Source organism: Zootermopsis nevadensis, unplaced genomic scaffold, assembly GCF_977971745.1.
Source record: "Zootermopsis nevadensis isolate Lab colony 2312 unplaced genomic scaffold, Znev_1.0 Znev_ptg000019l, whole genome shotgun sequence".
NCBI classification, from domain to species: Eukaryota; Metazoa; Arthropoda; class Insecta; order Blattodea; family Termopsidae; genus Zootermopsis; species Zootermopsis nevadensis.
Genome location: NW_028259151.1, coordinates 2,980,594 through 3,001,120, shown reverse-complemented (window position 1 = coordinate 3,001,120; position 20,527 = coordinate 2,980,594). Strand labels below are relative to the sequence as shown.

General features: G+C 37.8%; 3 protein-coding genes across 7 annotated transcripts in view; 2 read left to right on the top strand and 1 right to left on the bottom strand.

The window, feature by feature from the left end:
• Positions 1–5,284: 5,284 nt before the first annotated feature.
• On the bottom strand, positions 5,285–12,412 carry LOC110829373 (E3 ubiquitin-protein ligase RNF185). 2 transcript variants are annotated; one of them, XM_022063031.2, is made up of 6 exons: positions 12,315–12,412; positions 11,849–12,021; positions 10,594–10,725; positions 10,204–10,258; positions 7,787–7,904; positions 5,285–7,697 (listed from the first exon to the last, which is right to left on the bottom strand). In XM_022063031.2, exons 2-6 carry the CDS (start codon positions 11,986–11,988, stop codon positions 7,600–7,602), a joined length of 543 nt encoding a protein of 180 aa, XP_021918723.1. In that variant the 5' UTR covers positions 11,989–12,021; positions 12,315–12,412; the 3' UTR covers positions 5,285–7,599. The 2 variants fall into 2 exon arrangements, with proteins under 2 accessions (XP_021918723.1, XP_021918724.1); XM_022063032.2 differs by having other exon boundaries at positions 11,849–12,002.
• Positions 12,413–12,639: 227 nt separating this feature from the next.
• Positions 12,640–20,527, top strand: part of LOC110829371 (uncharacterized) — an 82,182-nt gene continuing 74,294 nt past the window's right edge. Inside the window, exons 1-2 of one of the 4 annotated variants that reach the window (XM_087351434.1) lie at positions 12,640–12,794; positions 20,214–20,283. In XM_087351434.1, coding sequence (XP_087207560.1) covers positions 20,250–20,283 — 34 coding nt within the window. In that variant the 5' untranslated portion in view covers positions 12,640–12,794; positions 20,214–20,249. Of the gene's footprint in view, positions 12,795–13,795; positions 13,935–17,294; positions 17,432–17,475; positions 17,730–20,213; positions 20,284–20,527 lie in introns of those variants that run through there. The other 3 variants (XM_022063028.2, XM_022063029.2, XM_087351435.1) reach the window with 3 other exon arrangements.
• On the top strand, positions 13,453–16,959 carry LOC110829372 (dynein axonemal intermediate chain 4). Its single transcript, XM_022063030.2, has one exon. The coding sequence runs from the start codon at positions 13,598–13,600 to the stop codon at positions 15,044–15,046; it is 1,449 nt and encodes a 482-aa protein (XP_021918722.2). The 5' UTR covers positions 13,453–13,597; the 3' UTR covers positions 15,047–16,959.

Below are 20,527 nucleotides of genomic sequence, written 5' to 3'. Positions count from 1 at the left end.
TTAGTAACTAACAGAAGGCACACAAATATAATTGATGTGAGATCATTCAGAGGAGCAGATTGTGACGCTGATCATTATCTGGTGGTAGCAAAAGTGAGGGAGTGGCTTTCAGTAAGTAGACGAACTAAACAAAATTTTGACACAGAAAGATTTGATTTGAAAAAAATTAAGTGAGGGAGAGGCAAAGGAACAATATCAAGTTGAAATTTCGAATAGGTTTCAAATTTTAGAGACAAATGAAGATAATGAAAGTGTGGACATCAACAGAGAGTGGGAAAATGTCAGAAACTGCATCAAAATTTCAGCCAAAGAGAAACTAGGATACTACAGGAGAAAGCAAAATAAACCATGGTTTGATGAAGAATGTTCCAAATTAATAGACCGAAGGAAGCAAACAAAATTTCAATGGTTGCAGAAGCCAGACAAAACAAATGCGGATAATCTATGTAACGTGAGGCTAAGAAAAGGGAATACCTGAAGGGCAAAATTGCTGAACTGGAGACAAATAATAAGGAAAAAAATATCAGAGACCTTTACAGAGGCATTAATAACCTTAAGAAAGGATATCAACCCCAGACCAATTTGGTAAAGGATGATAGTGGCAATTTGCTTGCAGATCCAATAAAAATTGTGAATAGGTGGGAAAATTTATTTAGCGAGCTCTTAAATGTTCATGAGACTGGTGATATTAGACCGATTAAAATACATACAGCTGAACTGTTGGTGCCAGAACCTAGTTTAGATGAAGTTGAACTAGCCATTGGGAAGTTGAAAAGTTATAAATCTCCAGGTATTGATCAGATTCCAGCAGAATTAATTAAAGCAAGTGGCAAAGGGTTACATATGAGGATCCATAAGCTTATTCAGTTAATTTGGGATAAGGAAGAGATGCCACAACAATGGAAGGAATCCATAATTATTCCTATTCATAAGAAGGGGGACAAGACTGAGTGTGGTAATTACCGAGGAATTTTGCTGCTATCCACCTCATACAAAATTCTATCAAACATTCTTTTGGCAAGATTAACTCCATATGCAAATGAAATTATTGGGGATCATCAGTGTGGGTTCAGGCGAAACAGATCAACGATTGATCAGATATTTTGCATTCGTCAGATACTAGAGAAAAAATGGGAGTTCGGTGGGACCATACATCAATTATTTATAGATTTTAAAAAAGCCTATATGACTGTGAAGAGAGAAGTGTTATATAATATTCTTATTGAATTTGGTATACCAAAGAAGCTAGTGAGTCTAATAAAAATGTGCTTAAATGAAACATGTAGCAACATTCAAGTAGGTAAATATGTATCTGAGACATTCTTCATCAAGAACGGTCTAAAACAAGGAGATGCTTTGTCTCCCTTGCTATTTAACTTTGCACTAGAATATCCTATCAGGAAAGTCCAAGACAGGCAGGAGGGTTTGCAATTGAATGGGACACATCAGCTATTGGCATATGCTGATGATGTTAATTTATTGGGGGACGATATGAATACAACAAAGAGGAATGCAGAAGTTTTACTAGAGGCTAGTAGACAGGTGGGGCTAGAAGTAAATTCAGAAAAAACTAAGTACATGTTAGTATCTTGTCATCAGAAGACAGGCGGGCAAAATTATCTTAGGGTAGCTAATAAGTCCTTTGAAAGGGTTATAAAGTTCAAATATCTGGGAACAGTAACAAATCAAAATGACACTCATGAGGAAGTTAGGAGGAGATTAAATTCTGGAAATGCTGGCTACTTCTCAGTTCAAAATATTTTGTCTTCCCGTCTGATTTCTAAGAACCTGAAAATTAAAGTATACAAAACAATAATCTTGCCTGTTGTTTTGTATGGGTGCGAAACATGGTCTCTCACTCAGAGGGAGGAACACAGATTGCAGATGTTTGAGAATAGGGTGTTGAGGAGGGCCTAAGAGGGAAGACGATGGGGCGTGGAGAAAACTGCATAATGATCAGCTTAAAAATCTGTACTCCTCCCCCAGTATTGTCAGGGTGATTAAGTCGAGAAGAATGAGATGGGCGGGGCATGTAGCGCGCATGGATGGGACAAGAGGTGTGCACTGGGTATTGGTTGGGAAGCCTGAGGGGAAGAGACCGCTGGGGAGACCTAGACGTAGATGGGAGGATAATCTCAGGTGGGATCTATGGGAGATAGGAGTTGAAGGAAACTGGATTTTGTTGGCCCAGGACAGGGTTCGGTGGAGGGCTTTGGTTAATTCGGTGATGAACCTTCGGGTTCAGTAAGCCATCTAGTTAGTTAGCTTCAGTGAATATTATGAACTTAAAAATAGGGATTGACCTCCATCTCCACAAAACCTAACCAGGAGGGTCATTCCACATCAAATTAAACAGTGCTATCAGCCATGTCCACCAGTTTTAATGACTTTTAGTTTGAAGTAGATATCCATGAAATAAACGTTTTTCCAAAGAATCTGCTTTTTATTTTTACTAAATCCCTAGATATTAATAAAATTAGGCAGTTTTTAGCATGAGATAGACCATTATTCTTTTGCTCACAGTTGTTTTGATTTGTAGCTTGTTACTGCCATGATTTATTATTATTATTATTCTAATCCTCCAGTACATAGCATATTGATAGGTAATTATAAATTACAATTATGTAAGTTATGTAACTTACTATTTTTTAACAGTTCTGGAGGGGCATGAATGATAAATTCACAGTTCAAAGAGATAGAGCATGCCAACTGTGGGGCCATTAAATAGTTCTCCCTACCGCACTGTACCATGAGTGATCACAGTGCAGAAGGTGTCAGGAGTATTGCACCTTCTTGAAGTCTTATGATGTTTCCAGTTTAAGTAGGTTGTCTGACAACCAAGCTTTTCCATCTGTCTTCCCACAATTCCTCCTCAGTTTATTCCCATGGCCTCCTTTCCTTATGTGATATTTAAATTATAATAATATGCAAGAACTATGCTTATAAATTTGAAATTTGTAAGGCTGAATGTAATTATTACTATGTATTGATGGTGCCAGAGGGACAACTGTGAAAAAAATACTGTTCCATGTGACAATGTGAAGTATCCAGGAAGCTCCACTATGTGTGCACAATCTGCAAGAAACTGGTATGCACATTATGGTAAGTCCCTGTAATAGTGATGTGTGTCCAGTCAGATGCTAATTATTTTAAATGTTGCTTGGTAATTCAAAATGGAGAGGGCCATCTTGAATTTGCAAAATCACTGGCTAATGAACTTCCAAGCTTTTGTGTGCTTGCGCAAAGAATGGTAACCTTGTTCATATGGACTAGGGATTTAAACCTGTGTTCTATGGGGCTGTTGGCCAGATTTTAACTCTTAGGTTTACCAGGGCAGATCTAAAACCCTAGAAAATATGTGAACTATAAGTGGAAATCCTACTACCCCCTCTCCTAAGTCACATTTTCTCTGCTGCTGGTTGTAATTTTTCAGTTGCACTAATATCAGAATTAACATGATTGAGTGAAGACAATATATTATAACATTATGAAAGACTCTAGGGTTCCAAGCCGCGTCAGGTGGCTGAATGGTGAATAAACCATATCTTCTGTCAATGTTTTGAGAATAATCTCTGCTCTCATCCTCAGGGCTGCTGTGTAACAATTCTGATCCTTTGTAGCGCACTCACCAATAGGAACTGAGCTTGTTACGCAGCAGCCTGAGGATGAGAGTAGAGATTGTTCTCGAAACATTGGCAGATGTGGTTTATTCACCATTCGGCCACCTGATGCAGCTTATAACCCGAGAGCCTTTCTTCAACTTCAGTCCCATGAAAGCTTCACTTTATATATATTATAACATGAAGATTTCTCTCTTCTGGGTTGTTGCGCTGTGTAGTCTGGTCAATGTTAACCAACGTTTCAGACGTCATACTGCCTCTGTCATCAGGGTCATTCATTGCCCTGATAACGGAGGCAGTATGACCTCTGAAACGCTGGTTAACATCGACCAGACTACACAGCGCAACAACCCAGAAGACAGAAATCTTCATACTCACCGCTGTGAAAACCTAAAATCTTACATACGAGGTGCGATCGGAAAGTTTCTAGACTGCGCGTATAAAAACCCGTACACTTATCTCAGGTATTAAATTCATCCATCACCCTCGAAGTAGTTCCCCTGGGAGTGAACACAACGATCCCAGCGCCGCTGCCAAGCCTGGAAGCATCCCTGGAAATCTTTCTTTGTCAGCCTGTCAAGCACCATCTGCGATTCTGCCTGAATCTCTTCTATCGTCTCAAATCTCCTTCCCTTTAGCTGAATTTTCATCTTTGGGAAGAGGAAGAAGTCACACGGAGCTAAATCTGGCGAATAAGGAGGGTGCGGGATGACGGCCATGGTGTTTGAGGCCAAAAACTGCCGAACTTTGAGGGCGGTGTGCGCTGGCGCGTTGTCATGATGCGTCGCATGTGGAGTTCTTCCTTTAGAATCAGCTGACAGGTCGTAACATTTTCGGGCGTTGTGCTCGAAGATGGTCGTCCAGAACGTTCATCATCGACAGAGGTTCGGCCATTTTTAAAACGTGGATGCCACACAAAAGTTTGTGCACGACCCATTGCGGACTCCCCAAATGCTTGCTTTAGCATTTCATAGGTTTCCGTAGCCGTTTTGGCGAGTCTTTGGCAAAATTTGATGCACACGCCATTCCGAAATCGCAGGAGGGTCGGTGTAATGCACTACCAAAACGCCCGTAACTAAGAAACAAATGCTAATTCGATGATGCCGGCTGGCACACTGATTCACTATGAATGTAGGCCGCACCCCCTAGCGGCAGAAGCTCGTACTACATCCGGTTCGCCCTCTATTGACACAGTCTTGAAACTTTCCGATCGCACCTCGTATTATAACATGTTAAAGTTGTTTATGTGGGAAGAGGTACAGTCTGCAGCATGCCCTAGCACTATCAGCATCCCCTTACTCAAGAAGAGATTTCCCAAGTTGTGAAAATGAACATCATGTTGTGATCCATACTGCAGGTTTCAGTATGCTGCTGTGATTTATGGCCAGCTGGAGTGTATGTAAAACTTGACACACAACAGATGTTAGATAATTCTGTCTTCATTAGTGAAAGCAGTACGAACAATTGTTTTTACGCCTGTGAATATCATTATGAACATGCAATGTGCCAGTTATTCAACAAAAAGGCATTAAATCTTAAGTTATTGGTTTTCATTATACCAAATTTAATTATTAATATAATGTGTCAGTCCATAAAAGTTTATCATACTGAGATTTTATTATGTAAGACATATGACTAGCAAAATACGCCAGAAAATTACAAGATACAGATAACAAATCTTTATTTTAGAAACTTTGAGTCATTCATTTACAATGTGTTCAACGTGTTGACTGAAAAGATATGCAGTTACTATGATACTTCCCATATACCTCTTGCACCAAGAATACAAAACTAATTCCAGTATGAAATTGCAGAAATCCATCACATACACATTTATCGTCCTGTTGTATTATTCTGTTTTCATGCCTATAAATTCAAACTACAGTTCTGTACAAGTTATAACTTATAATCCAACTAGTGGTTACACATTCCATTCACATTACTGCTACACAACACATATTCCAAAGCAATAACAGTAGTCAAGAACAAAGTAAATGATAATGGGGAATGTATAAATTTTCACACACATTAAGTTGGAAAGAATGTTATGTTACTATAATCTTACAGTAAAGGAAACGGAAATATTCTTCCATAACATATGTTTCAATATATGTTCCAAACTAAACACAGTAAATGGATGGGTTTCAGAAACTGTGCTGGACGATTTCTCCCTCAAAGATTTCACAAAATTAGAACAATCTGCTCTCTATTAATGCACAAATTAATGAACATTGTAAAGTATAGAAGAAGGGAACAGAAGAATGTTGTGGATGAGCTATTTTTTTAGACTTATATGCAAATAATATTCCTGAGTTTCTGGAATTTGTCCATCATCTACAATATTTCAGAAATTGGATCTGTTCCTGTCCTCAGGTGAAAATGTGGGAGTACTGTCTGTCAGAGAGGAGAATTGACCTTCAAACAGAAGTACAAATCTGTGCAGGGACACAGCTGTTCTATTATCTGGAAAAGAAACATCAGCATACTCTCAGTTCTCCATTACTTTTCTAGCTTTGCAGTGCTTTGACTCATACAGAATTTAGTTTTTGTCATGTCACTTGTTACACACCCACAGTATAAACTATCATGCAGACTGCTCCAGGAGTGGAACATTTTTAATAAGAGGCAATGCTTTTAGGACAATATTCAGCATAACAACACAGCTTCAAGGCTGAGTCAATTCTCCACTCACAGTACATATTCACTGTGGTCTGACAGAAGGAATCAATCTGTCAGTGAATGACCCAAATGAGTAGGTACTCTCCACATTTTCACCTGAGGGTGGAAACAGATCAGGTTTCTGATACTTATGTTCTGTTCGGAATACTAGCCAACAGACAATGTCCCAGTAGTATTAATCATAATGAAGAATTGATTGTATGTGAACAGTTGGTCACTATTCCAAGACTTGTCAAAATCAGAACAGCGGAATATTCAATTTATAAAAAATGAGTAGATAAGCACATTATCAAAATGTAAGTGTGATTTGTTTCTAACTGGTGCTGAAGAAGATTACTACACAGGTACCACCAATTTTCATTTGATTGTTCTTTCTGTGGTATTCCTCATGAATTAAAGTATCCAGTGTAGAAACAGAGTATCTTCAGTTCTGTCCATAATTTAGTTTTAAATTGTTTCATAAATAAAAATCACCCAATATATTAATGGAAGGTGGGTGTGGCTAAAGTCATTATTTACACTGTTAGAACAAAAATAGAGCCATGCAATGTAGAGGTTTTAAGCAAGAATTTTAATTTTTAAATATGTTTTTTTGTAATTTTCCAAAAGTTAAAGTCAAACAATTAGACCCTTCAGTTTCTCTACATAAAGAGTTTGATAAAACCAACCATAACGAAAATCAAGGTGACTGATAGAGTGACAAATGCCAAAGAGAAAGAACAGGACAACAAAGGGAAGAAGGTTAACACAGTGGCTTGAACTTCTAGGTCCCATTATATTTTTAAATATTCATATGGGGCCATACAAGCCAGATATAATGTTAAATATGTAGGGCTTTCTTACAGCGACAGTATGCAAAACATGAATTCATGTCAACAACCCATTAAAGAAAAACTTAAACTCAAAAAGTAACAGGAAAGTATTTACAAGAGTATATCAAAATATGTTATTAAAATGAAAATGAAGGTAACATAGAGTATATATTAAATTCTATTATTATTATTATTGTTCTTGAATTATTATTATTATATTATTGAACTCTGCTTCATTATGGGGCAATGCGTAATGAATTTTATAATATAACTTCATAAGTTTGCAATTTGAAATCAATTTGATATTCCTCTCAAATTTCAGTTTTCAAACTTTAAATGCAATATAAACAGTAAATCCTCATTACCCAATTCTATTGGTGTCTGTCTTCGCTTTACCAAATCAAATATGCTTGCCAAATCCTGAGACACTATTGTAATTTCCAGCATTTATCACTGAGTGACTTTGAAATAAGTGGAGATCAGTAGTACTATGCCATTAAGAGCCAAATAAAGAAAATTACAGCCACCCATATAAACACTTTAGACAGAAAATGTTCTTCCCCAAACTGTGGGGTTCCTCGGGGAGCTGTAAAAGAAAATACAATAGATTAATTCACATTATGTTTATTTGGTCTTATAAAACAAATATAATTGCAGCTGAACATTTCATCATACCTGCACTTGGCCTAGCATCTCCAAAATTAAATGAAGAGGTGAAAAATCCAAATGGAAAGGCACCAATTCCAAATGACATGTGGAAACCACCATCCCCAAATCCAAAACCAGGAAATCCCTATGAAAAAACAAGTCTCATAATGAAAACCACTGAAGAGAGTTTGTGCTCCTGACACAATCTCACTGTTGTCTATATTTATACTGCCATTACATCTGTTATGGGAGTATAATAAATACACAAAGGGCATGCAATGTTACGTAATCTTATGACCATACAAAAGGCATGTAAGATTTTAAATTTTCATAGTGGCTGAATGCAATGAAGTATTCTCAGGCAATCAGCCATGTGAGAAAAGAGTAGTGATCCAATATTTCAAAGACTGTCTCTAAACTGATGATGAAGACAAAGTCTCCAGAACATTGGAACACACCTTCAATCCTGACATGGCTGATTGTCCAAGACTACTGCAAGACTCAATGCATATTAGTCTGTTGGAGAGATCATACACTATAGAACTGTATAAAACCCACTTATGATCCACTACATCTACCACCATTTTTCACTTTCATTTTCATCCATGACTGCGAGGCAACAGAATATGCTAATAGCTAAACTTCCATTACCAAACTGACTGATGCATGGCATAAAAGAAAAGAGAAAGACTTTACTTGTAGGGACATCTATATAGAAAAATACAATAATTTGGGGAAAATTAAGTTGTTATATGAAACTGGTATGTAATCATGAAAACGTGCATACACATGCAAACAGTGAGACAGACACCAATGATGTGGTCCACCATAACTCATCCATCAACCACGGAAGCAATGATCGAGATATGTTTCCACTGCATAGCTTCTAGCATATGTGGGAATTTGTTCTGCAGAAATTGTAGATGTGGAATTACGGATGTTTCCAACAATGCACATTTCCATATGCATGAATGCCCTTACCCAAATAGGCATTTATTACTAACTGTGTAGTTCACTGTGGGGTCCGCAGTGGCCGCGCGGTCTGAGGCGTGGGCCTTGTGCCACTGGGACCTTGGGTTCGAATCCCACTCAAGCCATGGATGTTTGTCCGCGTTTTTCTGTGTTGTGCTGTCCTGTGTACAGGTAGAGGCCTTGCGACGGGCCGATCCCTCGTCCAAAGAGTCCTACCGAATGTCTATAGATCAGGCCAACGTAAAGTTGGGACCCGCAGTGCTCAGGCACTTGAAGAACGGGTCCCAGTATCCCAGTAGGTCTGTCAGTGTTGTGTCTCAGCATGCGATTCATGTTTTGTCACAGGTTTTGCTATGGAAAAACATATGCTGCTGCTAAATACCAGTGAAGATTTCCAAATCAAAGAATCATGGATCAGTTAGTGTTAGCAACATCTTCTTGAGATTACAAGACAGTGGTTCAATTCCTAGCATTTCTGCTTCAGCTGAGCGTCTGGTACGAGATGTGGCTGAAGAAAGAAACAGTATCCAGGTGATGTAAAACAGTCCTGGCGTTTGTGTATGAAGGATTTCCGTCCATATCCACGTACCTCAAGAGTATGATGTGATGAGGCTTAATCTATCTGTGACAGGGTAAACACTAGTGGCTCACATTTGTGGTCAGAAGTAAAACCCCAAGGTACTGTGGAAAGCAGTTTTCAACACTGATTCTGTGTGATTTTCTTCACAATCAGTTGATCGGTCCGTTTATCTTCAAGGGTTGTCTTCCATGTGACATTTACAATTTGTGCAGAATGAATTGCTGCATCTGCTAGATGTTCCTTTAGAAACATGATTGCATTTGTAATTTCAACACAAAGAAGCACTGTCCAATTTTAGCTGCACAGTGAAAATGTATCTTGATCATTGCTGCCCTGATTGATAGATTGGTCATGGTTCCACAAAATTGGCCACCCAGATTTTCACCTGTGGGCATACATGAAAAATCCAGTGTACCAACAAAAAGTAGAAACTCAAGGTGCAGTGGCTTCATCACGTTTTGGATGCTGCAACCCTTGTAAAGTATAATCCTTATGAATTGATGTGACCTACACAGTTCATTTGCAGAGTTGCTAGGATGTCTACTGAGGCTGAAGGCGGTCATTTTGAAAATTTATTGTTTATCCAACAATAACAACTTTATGTAAGAACTTGTTTACTTGTTGCAAGATTTTAGGTTTTCGTGGCGGTAAGTCTGAAGATTGCTGTCTTCTGTTTACTTATTCTTATTTGTTAACATTCACATAATAAATACCTAACCACTGAGAATTTAACTTTATTATTATTACATTTTGACTAGGAATGACATACGGAATAAGCTCCTGAAGACAGACATGAAGTGACAAATCACCCTACTGCTTATAAATGTTAAATTTTCAATCAGGCATGAGGTCACAACCTAACCAACTTAATGTTTTTCATAAGCATACTTACACCATTGTTTTCAGGCTCAGAACGTTGCCCAGGTGGCCGAGGAGGAACTTTATTTCTGAAGGAAAAATGTCATTATGTACAACTGTTTCTTTGATTATTCCACGTAGACCACTGCTACATTTAATACTATATACAGTATAGAATACAGGCGAAAAGTGTCCTTTAATGGGACAGTTCTTTAGCATATTGCAGTCATTGCTGCCTGAAATTAATGATGAATACATGCATGAAATTATAACAATAAGGTTTATTTACTGTTGTACTTAAAATCCAAATATAAATTACAATAAAAAATGTTCAAATCTTGAGACAGAACTTGTTTTCTGACGTGTCAGAAATCAAGACAGATACAAGCATGCAATTAATTCAACAGTGAAGTGGAATATTCACCTGGGGTCTTCCTGTTTGGTACTTCCTCTCCCATATAGAGGAACAACCTTCTCCTTGCTGATGGCTGCTTTACAAACAGGGCATACCTGGCGGTTTGGGCGAGTCTCTAACCACTGATGCAAACATGGCCAACTGTAGATATTAAGAAAATGCAAATATGTTTTCACCAATGACCATAGGAAATAATTTTTGTGGGCACTGCAGTCACAAAAGCAGTACTTGCTGTTGAACTCAAATGGAATGACCCAGATATGTTTGCAACACATTGTTTGAGATGTCAGCTTGTGACTGATGACTACAAAATATTTGTGCAACAATGATTTTATGCAACAACAAAGTTAATTTGTATTTTTGTACAATATTTGCCAATATAAATGCTAATATAAACTGCCAATTCCCCAAAGATTCATCTGAACATTGAATGTTGCTCCAGTCTCTCACAGCCGTCATGTTGGTACTATTAACATAAAATTAAAATGGACCAAGATAAGATTGTCTCCAATGACATGTTGTTTCTGGAACTGGTTAAATTACATGAACAGACTTCACAAACACACTGCTTCTCTGTCCTCTCAAATTCTTCTTCAGTCGCTGTTCAAACTCCAGTCATACCATTTGGTCAGCAAGATGCACTTAATGTCTATGCCAATGTTAAAGCATTAGATAAGCTGAGATTAGGTTAGGTTAGGACATTACAGTTTAATTTATATGTGAATGGGGTAAAAAACAACATTTCTTGTTTTCAGATGTTGATACTGATGTTATTTATGTCATGCAACTGGAGATGTGTAGCGCTTGGCTTTCATTTTAGAAGAAGTTGGTTGCATCTCTCTTTACCTTTAATTCCAAAGTGGCTCATGGGTTGGACAGATGGGAAACATCTAATTCATTAATGAGTCTTGTAGAGGGTGCTCTGTTATAACAAATTCTGTAATCAGTAACAGTCCAGTCAAAAGTGTAGTGGAAATCTGCAGTCATATTTGTTGTTTTTATTTGATTTGTCAATATGGACTGTAGGTGGCACAGGTGACATTTCAAAATAAGGGACAATAAAAATGAAGGGGTGTATATTACAGTAGGTAGGGGAATGGGAATAGTATACAGTAAGGATCAGTTTCTATTGCATTCCAAGCAAAAGTTTTGCCTTCTCTGTTCTTCATAATTTCACTTCTCTTGTGTATACTGATTAAGCACCTATAACAAGACATTGCCTGAAAATACTCTTGTAAAGGTACAAGTTTACTGCCCAACATACCAAAATAAATGTCCACACATGCTGACCACTGCATCTCTTGCAGTATCTAGGCAGATATTGCATTCGAACATCTTTTCATCTTTTTCCTTTTCTTCTCCATTATTGTTTCTCGAAGAACCTGGTTCGTTTGCCGCTGCCATTCTTCTAGCCAACTCTGTAAAGTTCCACTCTCACTGTAAAAACAAAGTTTCATTCCTGTCTAACCTTAAAATTGGTACGAGTTCGTACAGTTTTACTTTAGGAACAATTCAGTACAGAATTTCCTGCTTCATTGTAATAAATGCGTTACAAGACGGATTTAACACAACTACGACTGAGAATGTATGTGCCATATCGTATTATGTTATGGATTCACTTCTGCTTTAGCCTTATCCTTCCGACATTGTCCCATCATTGACGAACAGATGACATGAGACTAAATTAAGAATATTTTCCTCATATATACAATACTTAATAACACGCTTACCAATTTACTGACAATTTCAGCAGTTAATCATTACGGTGATATATAAATTAGTGCGAGATAACAATCTTTTGCAGCTGATTACAACACAATAGGAAGCGGATAACAACTTTAGTCAATATTAAATCATCGAATCTGTCAATATAAAAGCGATACTCTCTTATATTGAAGTAATACATAAAATAATTAAACTATATTATTATGCTGATAAGTAAACATAGCTTTATATGAAGAATTTATTTTGTAGTGTTATTGATTTGTTGGTCTAACAAATACAACGCGCCAATGTTAAAAATAGCGTCGTGATCATAAAAGAGCCTAAAAAGACGGAACAATGAGAAGTGGGTCAGTCAAGCATAAAATTGAAACACAATGAAGCATATATTCAGTGTACCCAGAGTGCATACAATTTTATGGTGTAAATTTATTGTTGGATATGTCGCCTTATAGTCTGAACTTCATTTTGTTGCTTTGGAAGTGCAGGTATGTTACTATGACAGAATACAGTACGGAGTGAAAAGTGGAATGTTTTACATGTTATTACAAGACAGAATCATTTCATTTACAGACTACATGAATGCCGTGGGTCTACGCGTTGGACTCCATAATTCATTATAATACTTTTGTCAGTAACGTGACATGAGTTAACCAAACAGAAACGTGACTGCATCAATAACTCTTTCGCATTCTGCGTGTGGATCAAAAAGTACTGAATTATGGGGCAAAACTCGTGCTTCACAGAAATAAATTTCTTTTACAGATTAAGGCAACTCTGTTTCATTACATGTATTTCTCTGTTGAAGAAGAGTGGCAAAATGCCCTGGAATTCTCTGTAGGAACATCAGTCAGCAGTCCAGGTATTGGTAGAAGTTTCTTCACCAATACCTACCAAATCTACGCTTGGGTTAATCACACAATATTTTATGGTAACCAAAATGGATACGATAGTAGACAAAATAAATGTACCAGTGTATCCTATTACGGAACCGCTGGAAGAAGACGCTGTTTCTCAGTTAGGTTTCCCAGTCTTTTCCTACATAAAGCGAAAACTGTCGAAAGTCTTAATCATAATCACGGTAACTCCCACCTTACGCTCACTCCATCGATCCAGCCACATTGCTGAGTTGGGAAGCGAGGACACCAACAGTGAACGACGCTCAGTATTACAAGTAATGAATGACGTCAACCATAAGAAAGCAAAATAAATCTATTTCTGTTTGCGAGTGGTATATGTACGACAGTGTACAGTGTACAGTGATACGGAAGAAGAAGCAACTGGAAAGAAGATGGAGTTCATTTCGAATGAGCTAGATGACAATGCTGAAAAAGGAGATAAAAGTGAAGAAGGCAGCAAAATAAAAGTCAACGCTGAAGCATCGTCAACTGAACTTGTGAACTTCAAGCTTAAAGAACGATTTGAGTCAACAGTAAAAAGTGAAGCATTCTTAGGTGCTTGTGCAAAAATGGAACGATTATTAGCAAGTAATGCTTATCAAGGCCAGCAGAAGACATTCAGGGGACTAATGCAGCCCGATCCATTTCTTTTGATTGTGGAATTCAAGTACCGTATGGAACTGTTGTGGTCTTTCACCAGTGACCATGTGCGTGGAAGGACTGTTACAGGTATGTGTTGGAATTCGTTAGACACAGATTTGTTGGCTGTGGGATATGGAAAATATTTTTATCAGGACCGTAAAAATGGCCTAGTGTGCTGCTGGACTATAAAAAATCCAGTTCAACCTGAAAGAAAATATAATTTCGACAGTCCGGTAACATCAGTTAACTTTTCCACGGAGCGTCCAAACCTTCTGGCTTGCGGCTTTTATAATGGCTCTGTCATTATCCTTGATATTTCTTCTAGAAGTAAAAACGTTATTGCTTCAAGCAGTCGTGACACTTCTCCGTCTTACGAGCCAGTATTGCAAATATTTTGGTTTCGGGAGGACGATTATCACCAGAATGAGCAACTTATGACTTGCTGTCAAGATGGCCGCATCTGCAAATATCGCAGAGACATAACTCTTTATTGTTTTCCTATTATGAGGGTAACTCGCATGGACGAAAAGGTGAAAGGTATTGATCAGTCTCGGAGGAGCAGAACTGATCAGGTTATTCCCGTTTCCCGCCATCCGGCTGCTTTAGTTCTTGTACGTCATCCAGTGGATACACTCACGTATTTTGTCGGCACGGACGACGGCTGCGTTCATAAATGTTCTATCAGTTATTTACACAATCATATGGACATATTCGTAGCGCATAATGGTCCAGTGTACTCAATGCAATTTTCACCTTTCTGTTCAAAAATATTTCTTACTTTTGGAGCCGATTGGTGCGTCAGAATTTGGACCGAAGATATTGGACAACCCCTTTTGACACTTAACACGACGATGGAAGCGGTGAGAGGTGCGGCTTGGAGTCCCATAAACGCAACTATAATTGCTGGCATTAGTGGCAGTGACATCCATTTCTGGGACATCAGACGCACGGTGTTTGTGCCTGCTTCCACAACAACTTCACCAACTGACGAAGGAAACATGATGATTCAGTTTACATCATCCGGGCTGAACCTGGTGGTTGGCGATGGTGATGGAGCTGTTCACGTATATGGGTTAAAAGACATGCCTTTTTCTCCTTTCTACCAAGAAATCGCCCTCGTCCAGGCGATAAAGAAGGCTCTTGTAACTCGTCCTGATTTATTGGAGATGCTAAAGAAAATTGGGAAACCGTTTTACTGAGAACTATTTTATTAAATTTCGTTTTACCTGCCTGTTCTAACTGTGTCGGTTGAAGTAGTGGCCACTGTGTAAGTGGCATACACGAACATGGATTTTATTTAAGCATAGTTTATATATTGTTTGTTTTGCAATCGTTCCATGTAAAAATCTAAGGGACTGTATGGTACGTCATTTGACACTGACTAAATTTATTTGTGGACATCATCATTTAATTATAATTCTTGTTGTAAAACCTCTTCTTTGAACAATATATTGGGTCCGACTTGGCGAATTATTAATTACTATTTTAGAAAACTTAAATAATACGATGTGCAGAATTACGTTGCTCACACAAACACTTAACATTTTCGGACGGTGTTTGTCATAAACCATAAGCTTAACAAAACAAGTCACTTATCAGGACTCACATTTTCCATTTTCTGCCAACTGGAATCTAGAGTTATAATTTATTTTGACGTAAATACGTCTATGAGGAAGGGTCATTCGGCAAAAAAGTGTAACGAAAAAAGGAAACGAAAAAGTGTAACAAGTGTACCTAGGGAACGTCGTGTTTACTCGGAATTGTTGTTACCTATAAAACATTACATCACATTACATTTCATTACATTACTTTACAATACATTCAGCTACCACAGACCCATCTTAAGCGTAACTAATTCAAGTTAAATAAGCAAAGTCTTAATCAAACTTTACTCAATTGTAAAGCGGGTATAAAGGAAATATTTAGAATAAAGCCAATATATAAACTTCCTTTCCGTATAGACGTATTTACGTCAAATTCTCCGGAACCGTGGTTCCACTGACAACTTTTTATAGAAACAACTTTAAAAAGCAGTTATAATTTTCTCATAAAATGCAATTTATTTCTGTTACGATTGTGTACGTTAATATTATCATCTCACGGTTTCTGGTTTGTTGTTTGTATAATTATGGTCTTTTGGCTCTTTCGTTTGATGTATTTAACTCATACGATAAAATTAAGGGCGAAATTTAGTGCCGTAAAACAAAGACTTCGTTTCAATATTTAATTTAAACAATTTCAAATTTAACGTTAGTTTAATGTGCTATTTAAGAAATACACGTGATAAAACATTATTTTAATCTCAGTCAGTGATACAGAGATTATAACTAAAATAAAACCCTGCAGGTTTATCAGAGTGCAACATGTTGTCTGCCGAATCTAATCTTTCGGGTTATATTATTATGTTTCACAAGCCTGTTCGTGCTTGAAAATTATTGTAATTTAAGCATAACAGTTGTAAAGAATTGACAGTGGAACCACGGTTCCGGAGAATCTGACGTAAATACGTCTCTGTAATGTAATGAAATGTAATGTAATAATTCTTATATACGATAAGTACTTTTGATATTCAAAAACGTTTTTACCAGCACAAAATTACCTAGTCCACGACGCACTTCTTCTATATACAAACGATTCACAGCTCAGCTCTTGCCACAATAACGAAAGCGGATTGTTGACGGCAGTAATGTAACACAACAGTGCCGATTTAGCAGATGACGCAACAATTAGTTTCTTAGGTAACAAAAATGCACGAAGGAGTTCATATAAAATCTGACCATTGTTGTCGGTCCATATTTACACATTGTTGATATGGATCTTACACAACTTTGTTAAGCTTTTTTGCCGAATGACCCTTCCGTACAGGCGTACTTACGTCAAAATGTTTTCGTTGTAAAATTTAACATTTTAGGAAATCGCGAATTATTCATAAATGCTTGTAATATTGTGACTTATTTCTCAAGCAGATTTAAGTATTTCTTTCTTGTGTGATATATTTAGGCAAAATATCATGTTCGAACTTCGTCGACATGATGTGACATTATCGATACTGTTAAATATTACGCGGGTGGAAAATTATACGCTTCGATATTATTTACGCATAAAGACAGCAGAAGCTACTGCGCTGAATTGCCGTGGGTTAGGACCCAGACAGTATCAATTCTGTATCATGTCCTGGAAGGAGGAGGGGGGAGACGAGAAGGCGGGTGATAGAGAATAAGGTGGAGGACAGAGGATGGAGAATTCTTATGCAAAAACCAGACCGGTTGGTTAGGTGACGCACAGAAGAAGGTGACAAACGGGCATCAGCGCTGGTGGTGGTTTGCTCGTCCTTCGTTGCCAAATGCAATCAAGCCGGCAAGCTGTGTTGCAGCAGCCAGCAGTGGTAAAGACTTTCGCGTTGCATACCAGTTCGCTCAGTTAATTCAGTCATACAGGTGTGGCGATAAAAACACGTTTTAAACAATATTTTATCGTGGATGTGGAAGAAAGCAAGTTCTCCTGAGGATCCCATGTGTGACACGTGACAAGGAATCACATTCGACCCGTTATACTGCTTCGAAATAATTATATTAAAATTGTGGGTGAGTTTCCAGCTTGCGAGGTATCAGTAAGTGTGCAGTGTGTGTGTGTAGAAGGTGTTGTGGTAATTAGGATGGTGATGCAGTGAACTGCAACAGCTTGAGTGCATTGCCCACTGAACACGAACAAGCTACTCCGGTCTCACGGATCAACCTACGATCATCTAGCCATCTCTCTCTTTCATGACTGTGTTCGAAACATCCAACTCTTCTTTCAAGAGTGCAGGTTTTGCTCATTGATGCCATCTGGTTGCAGCCGGTCGTAGAATATGAGAGCCCACTAGGGAGATATTAAAATGCCGTGAGTCCTTTCGTACTGGGCTTTGTTGATGTTACATGCAGCCATGCACGTCAAGATAGAATCATCTCTTCTGTCTCTGTCATATATTTCTTCCTCGCATTCTACTTTACCTCGTCTTTCGTTGTTCTCAAGTTATTATATCATTTCATCCGCAAGACCACGTATTAGCGCTTGTGTTATGGCTTTCAGATCAAGGTTAAGGAAGGTACATGTTCTAAATAATATGATGTAGAACAATGAAAAGTTGCAGTCGTTCAACAGTTTCTTTCGAGAAAGCGTGGTTCAATGACTATAACAGCATATATTAATATAGAGTTTACTAAAGTAATTTATCACTTTTAACAGGTTTGGAGACCATTATCCGACTATATTTTCTACACAGTATTCGTGTCTTCGTGTCTTAAAGGCATTTGCATCATAATTCGAATAGCCTCGACTCTAGCATCAATATTTAAAACTTAGCCGCTTGCTGGCTGACATTCAATTTTAATCACTTTGATTCATTGGCATTGTTTCTTTCGAGTTCTTTTATTATTTCCAATGTCTCATTTTTTGTAAGAACTGTCTGCTATAATAGGGATTTTGGGGTGCTCGTTTCGTGTGTTATAATTATAGGGAATTATGGTCGGCTGCGCTCAGACTTTACCCGACAGTTAATTCAGTCAGCTACTGTAGCCAGACGAAGACCTCACGTTTGTCTCTCTGACTTTTATCAGTGTAACCTTCCACTGCTCGTGGCCTCGTAACAGCTGCCTTATCAGGGTGTAGGATTGTTAAGGGCTAGCTAGCTAGTCGGGATGTAGCTCTTGTCTCAGGTCGTGTTAACGGCCTGATCACACCAGCCAATAATGATTCGGATTGAAGTTGGAAGGCACTACTATTTATTTCTATACAATATACAGTTTCCAGTATGTCCTAGAACCTCCGCTATAGCGACTTAAAACAAGAGTGAGTCTCTACCCTAATTTTCTTCGGCGCCTGGGTCCCGGGCTTGGTGCGAAGCACCCCCCGCTGTCAGAGAGAGACCTCTCACGGACCGCCCAACATGATCCTCCACACTTGCTCCTAAAGGCACTTCTTTGTCTGTCGTAGACGGAGTCGAAATCGGATTGTTACCTAGATGGCCTAAACATGACTTCTAGCTCTTAGGGCTGAAGTCCACCCTTGTTCTCTGCAGGTGGTGCTAGAATCTTACACAAAGGTTTTGAAAACTGGAAACACACACAAAAGAAAAACTAACAAAACCTAACTACTTCCAGATGAGCGGTTACATCAGCTGAAGTCAAAAGCAGTAAGTTTTACTAGGATTTGTTGAAAGTCTGTCGGGACAACGTGACGAAACTTAATGTTCGACGCGTAACGTAAATTTTACCGTGCGTAAGTTTCGTTCACAAGAAAATTTGTTTTTGTGGACCATGCTGTTGTATCAGTTCATTCACCTGAAAAGACGACCAGTGAAGTTGAATGAAGTGTACCAAATTATACAGGGTGGGTGCAAAGTAAGTAGGCATTAAATAATCGCTGTAGGTTTTGTAATATTAATGCAATCATAATAAAATAATGTGTACATATACGTCACGAAATAGGATTTCATAATTCGCTCGTCGGTGGTGTGGGCAGTGGCCGAGAGAGGCAGCACGCGCAATATAGAGGCTATAACCATTTCTCACTATCCTCACAATACTATATTGCTTTAACAGAACTTCATAAGACAGTTATCAGTTAAGTGTAATGCAAATCGAAACATTGACCCAGCATAAGGCCTAACAAGAATGTGTGACGGCTATAAAAGGCACAGAATTTTACGTAGGCTATGACGTTTATGATATAACTACATTTTAGTAGTAAGTAAGAATAACAAATGTTTTGTGAACTTTGTAGCATTCTAAGATCCTAAGGACGAAACATATAGGTTGATTAAAAATATAGAAAGAATAAGAGTTGTATCTGAGGTTTAATATTGAAATTCATTAACTTTATTTTGTTTAAAGAGCCTCTTTACTTCAGGGCTTCTGTGATATTTCACATACATTTTATAAATCCCTTAATAGATGTCAATGCATATTAAATAACGTTTTGATCCACACATGAAACTTGATCTTAGTTTGATTTCTTAAAGAGCCCCCATGAAAGAGAAATAAAATAAAACGTGATATACAACGTAGGTATTGTCAAGATTAAATATGGAATTAAAAAAATATCGGATATGTTTATACTGAACAACAATACATAAAAGACAATTGTCTGTGCTCTTTGCAGTGTAATATCTTTAGCGTTGAATAATTTTATCGACAATAAAAATATGACTATGCAGTGCAGATTCTACACTGTACGTAAGATGTCACCAGTAATTTATATTTGCAACAAATGAACATTAATACTCAAAACTGAGTACAGACTTTTGCTATATTTATGTTTATTTGTAATATAATATGTATTCGTAAAATATATCATGTTAATAGTGTTTCTTTCTGCTTTTCACAGGACGTAATTTGTGATAATAGTGGAATCCTAGTCAACATGTTTGCTCGTCTTTGCCAGCATCACGTCACAGGTAGGGTTATGTATGATATATCTTTGGTTATGGGTCGGCGGTAAAAGTGATTTGCTTTTTTCCTTATTTGTACTAGAATTTTCCAGGTATAAGTTGATACCCTGGATATAAAACTGTCCTTTTTTTTTCTTTTTCAGTATATTTTCTCTAGGCTTCAAAAATGCCAGTTTTCATGTTTTCCATCTTCATGAATTCGATTCACTGAATTTCAGTCAAAATATTCAAACCTGTTCATTAAAATTTA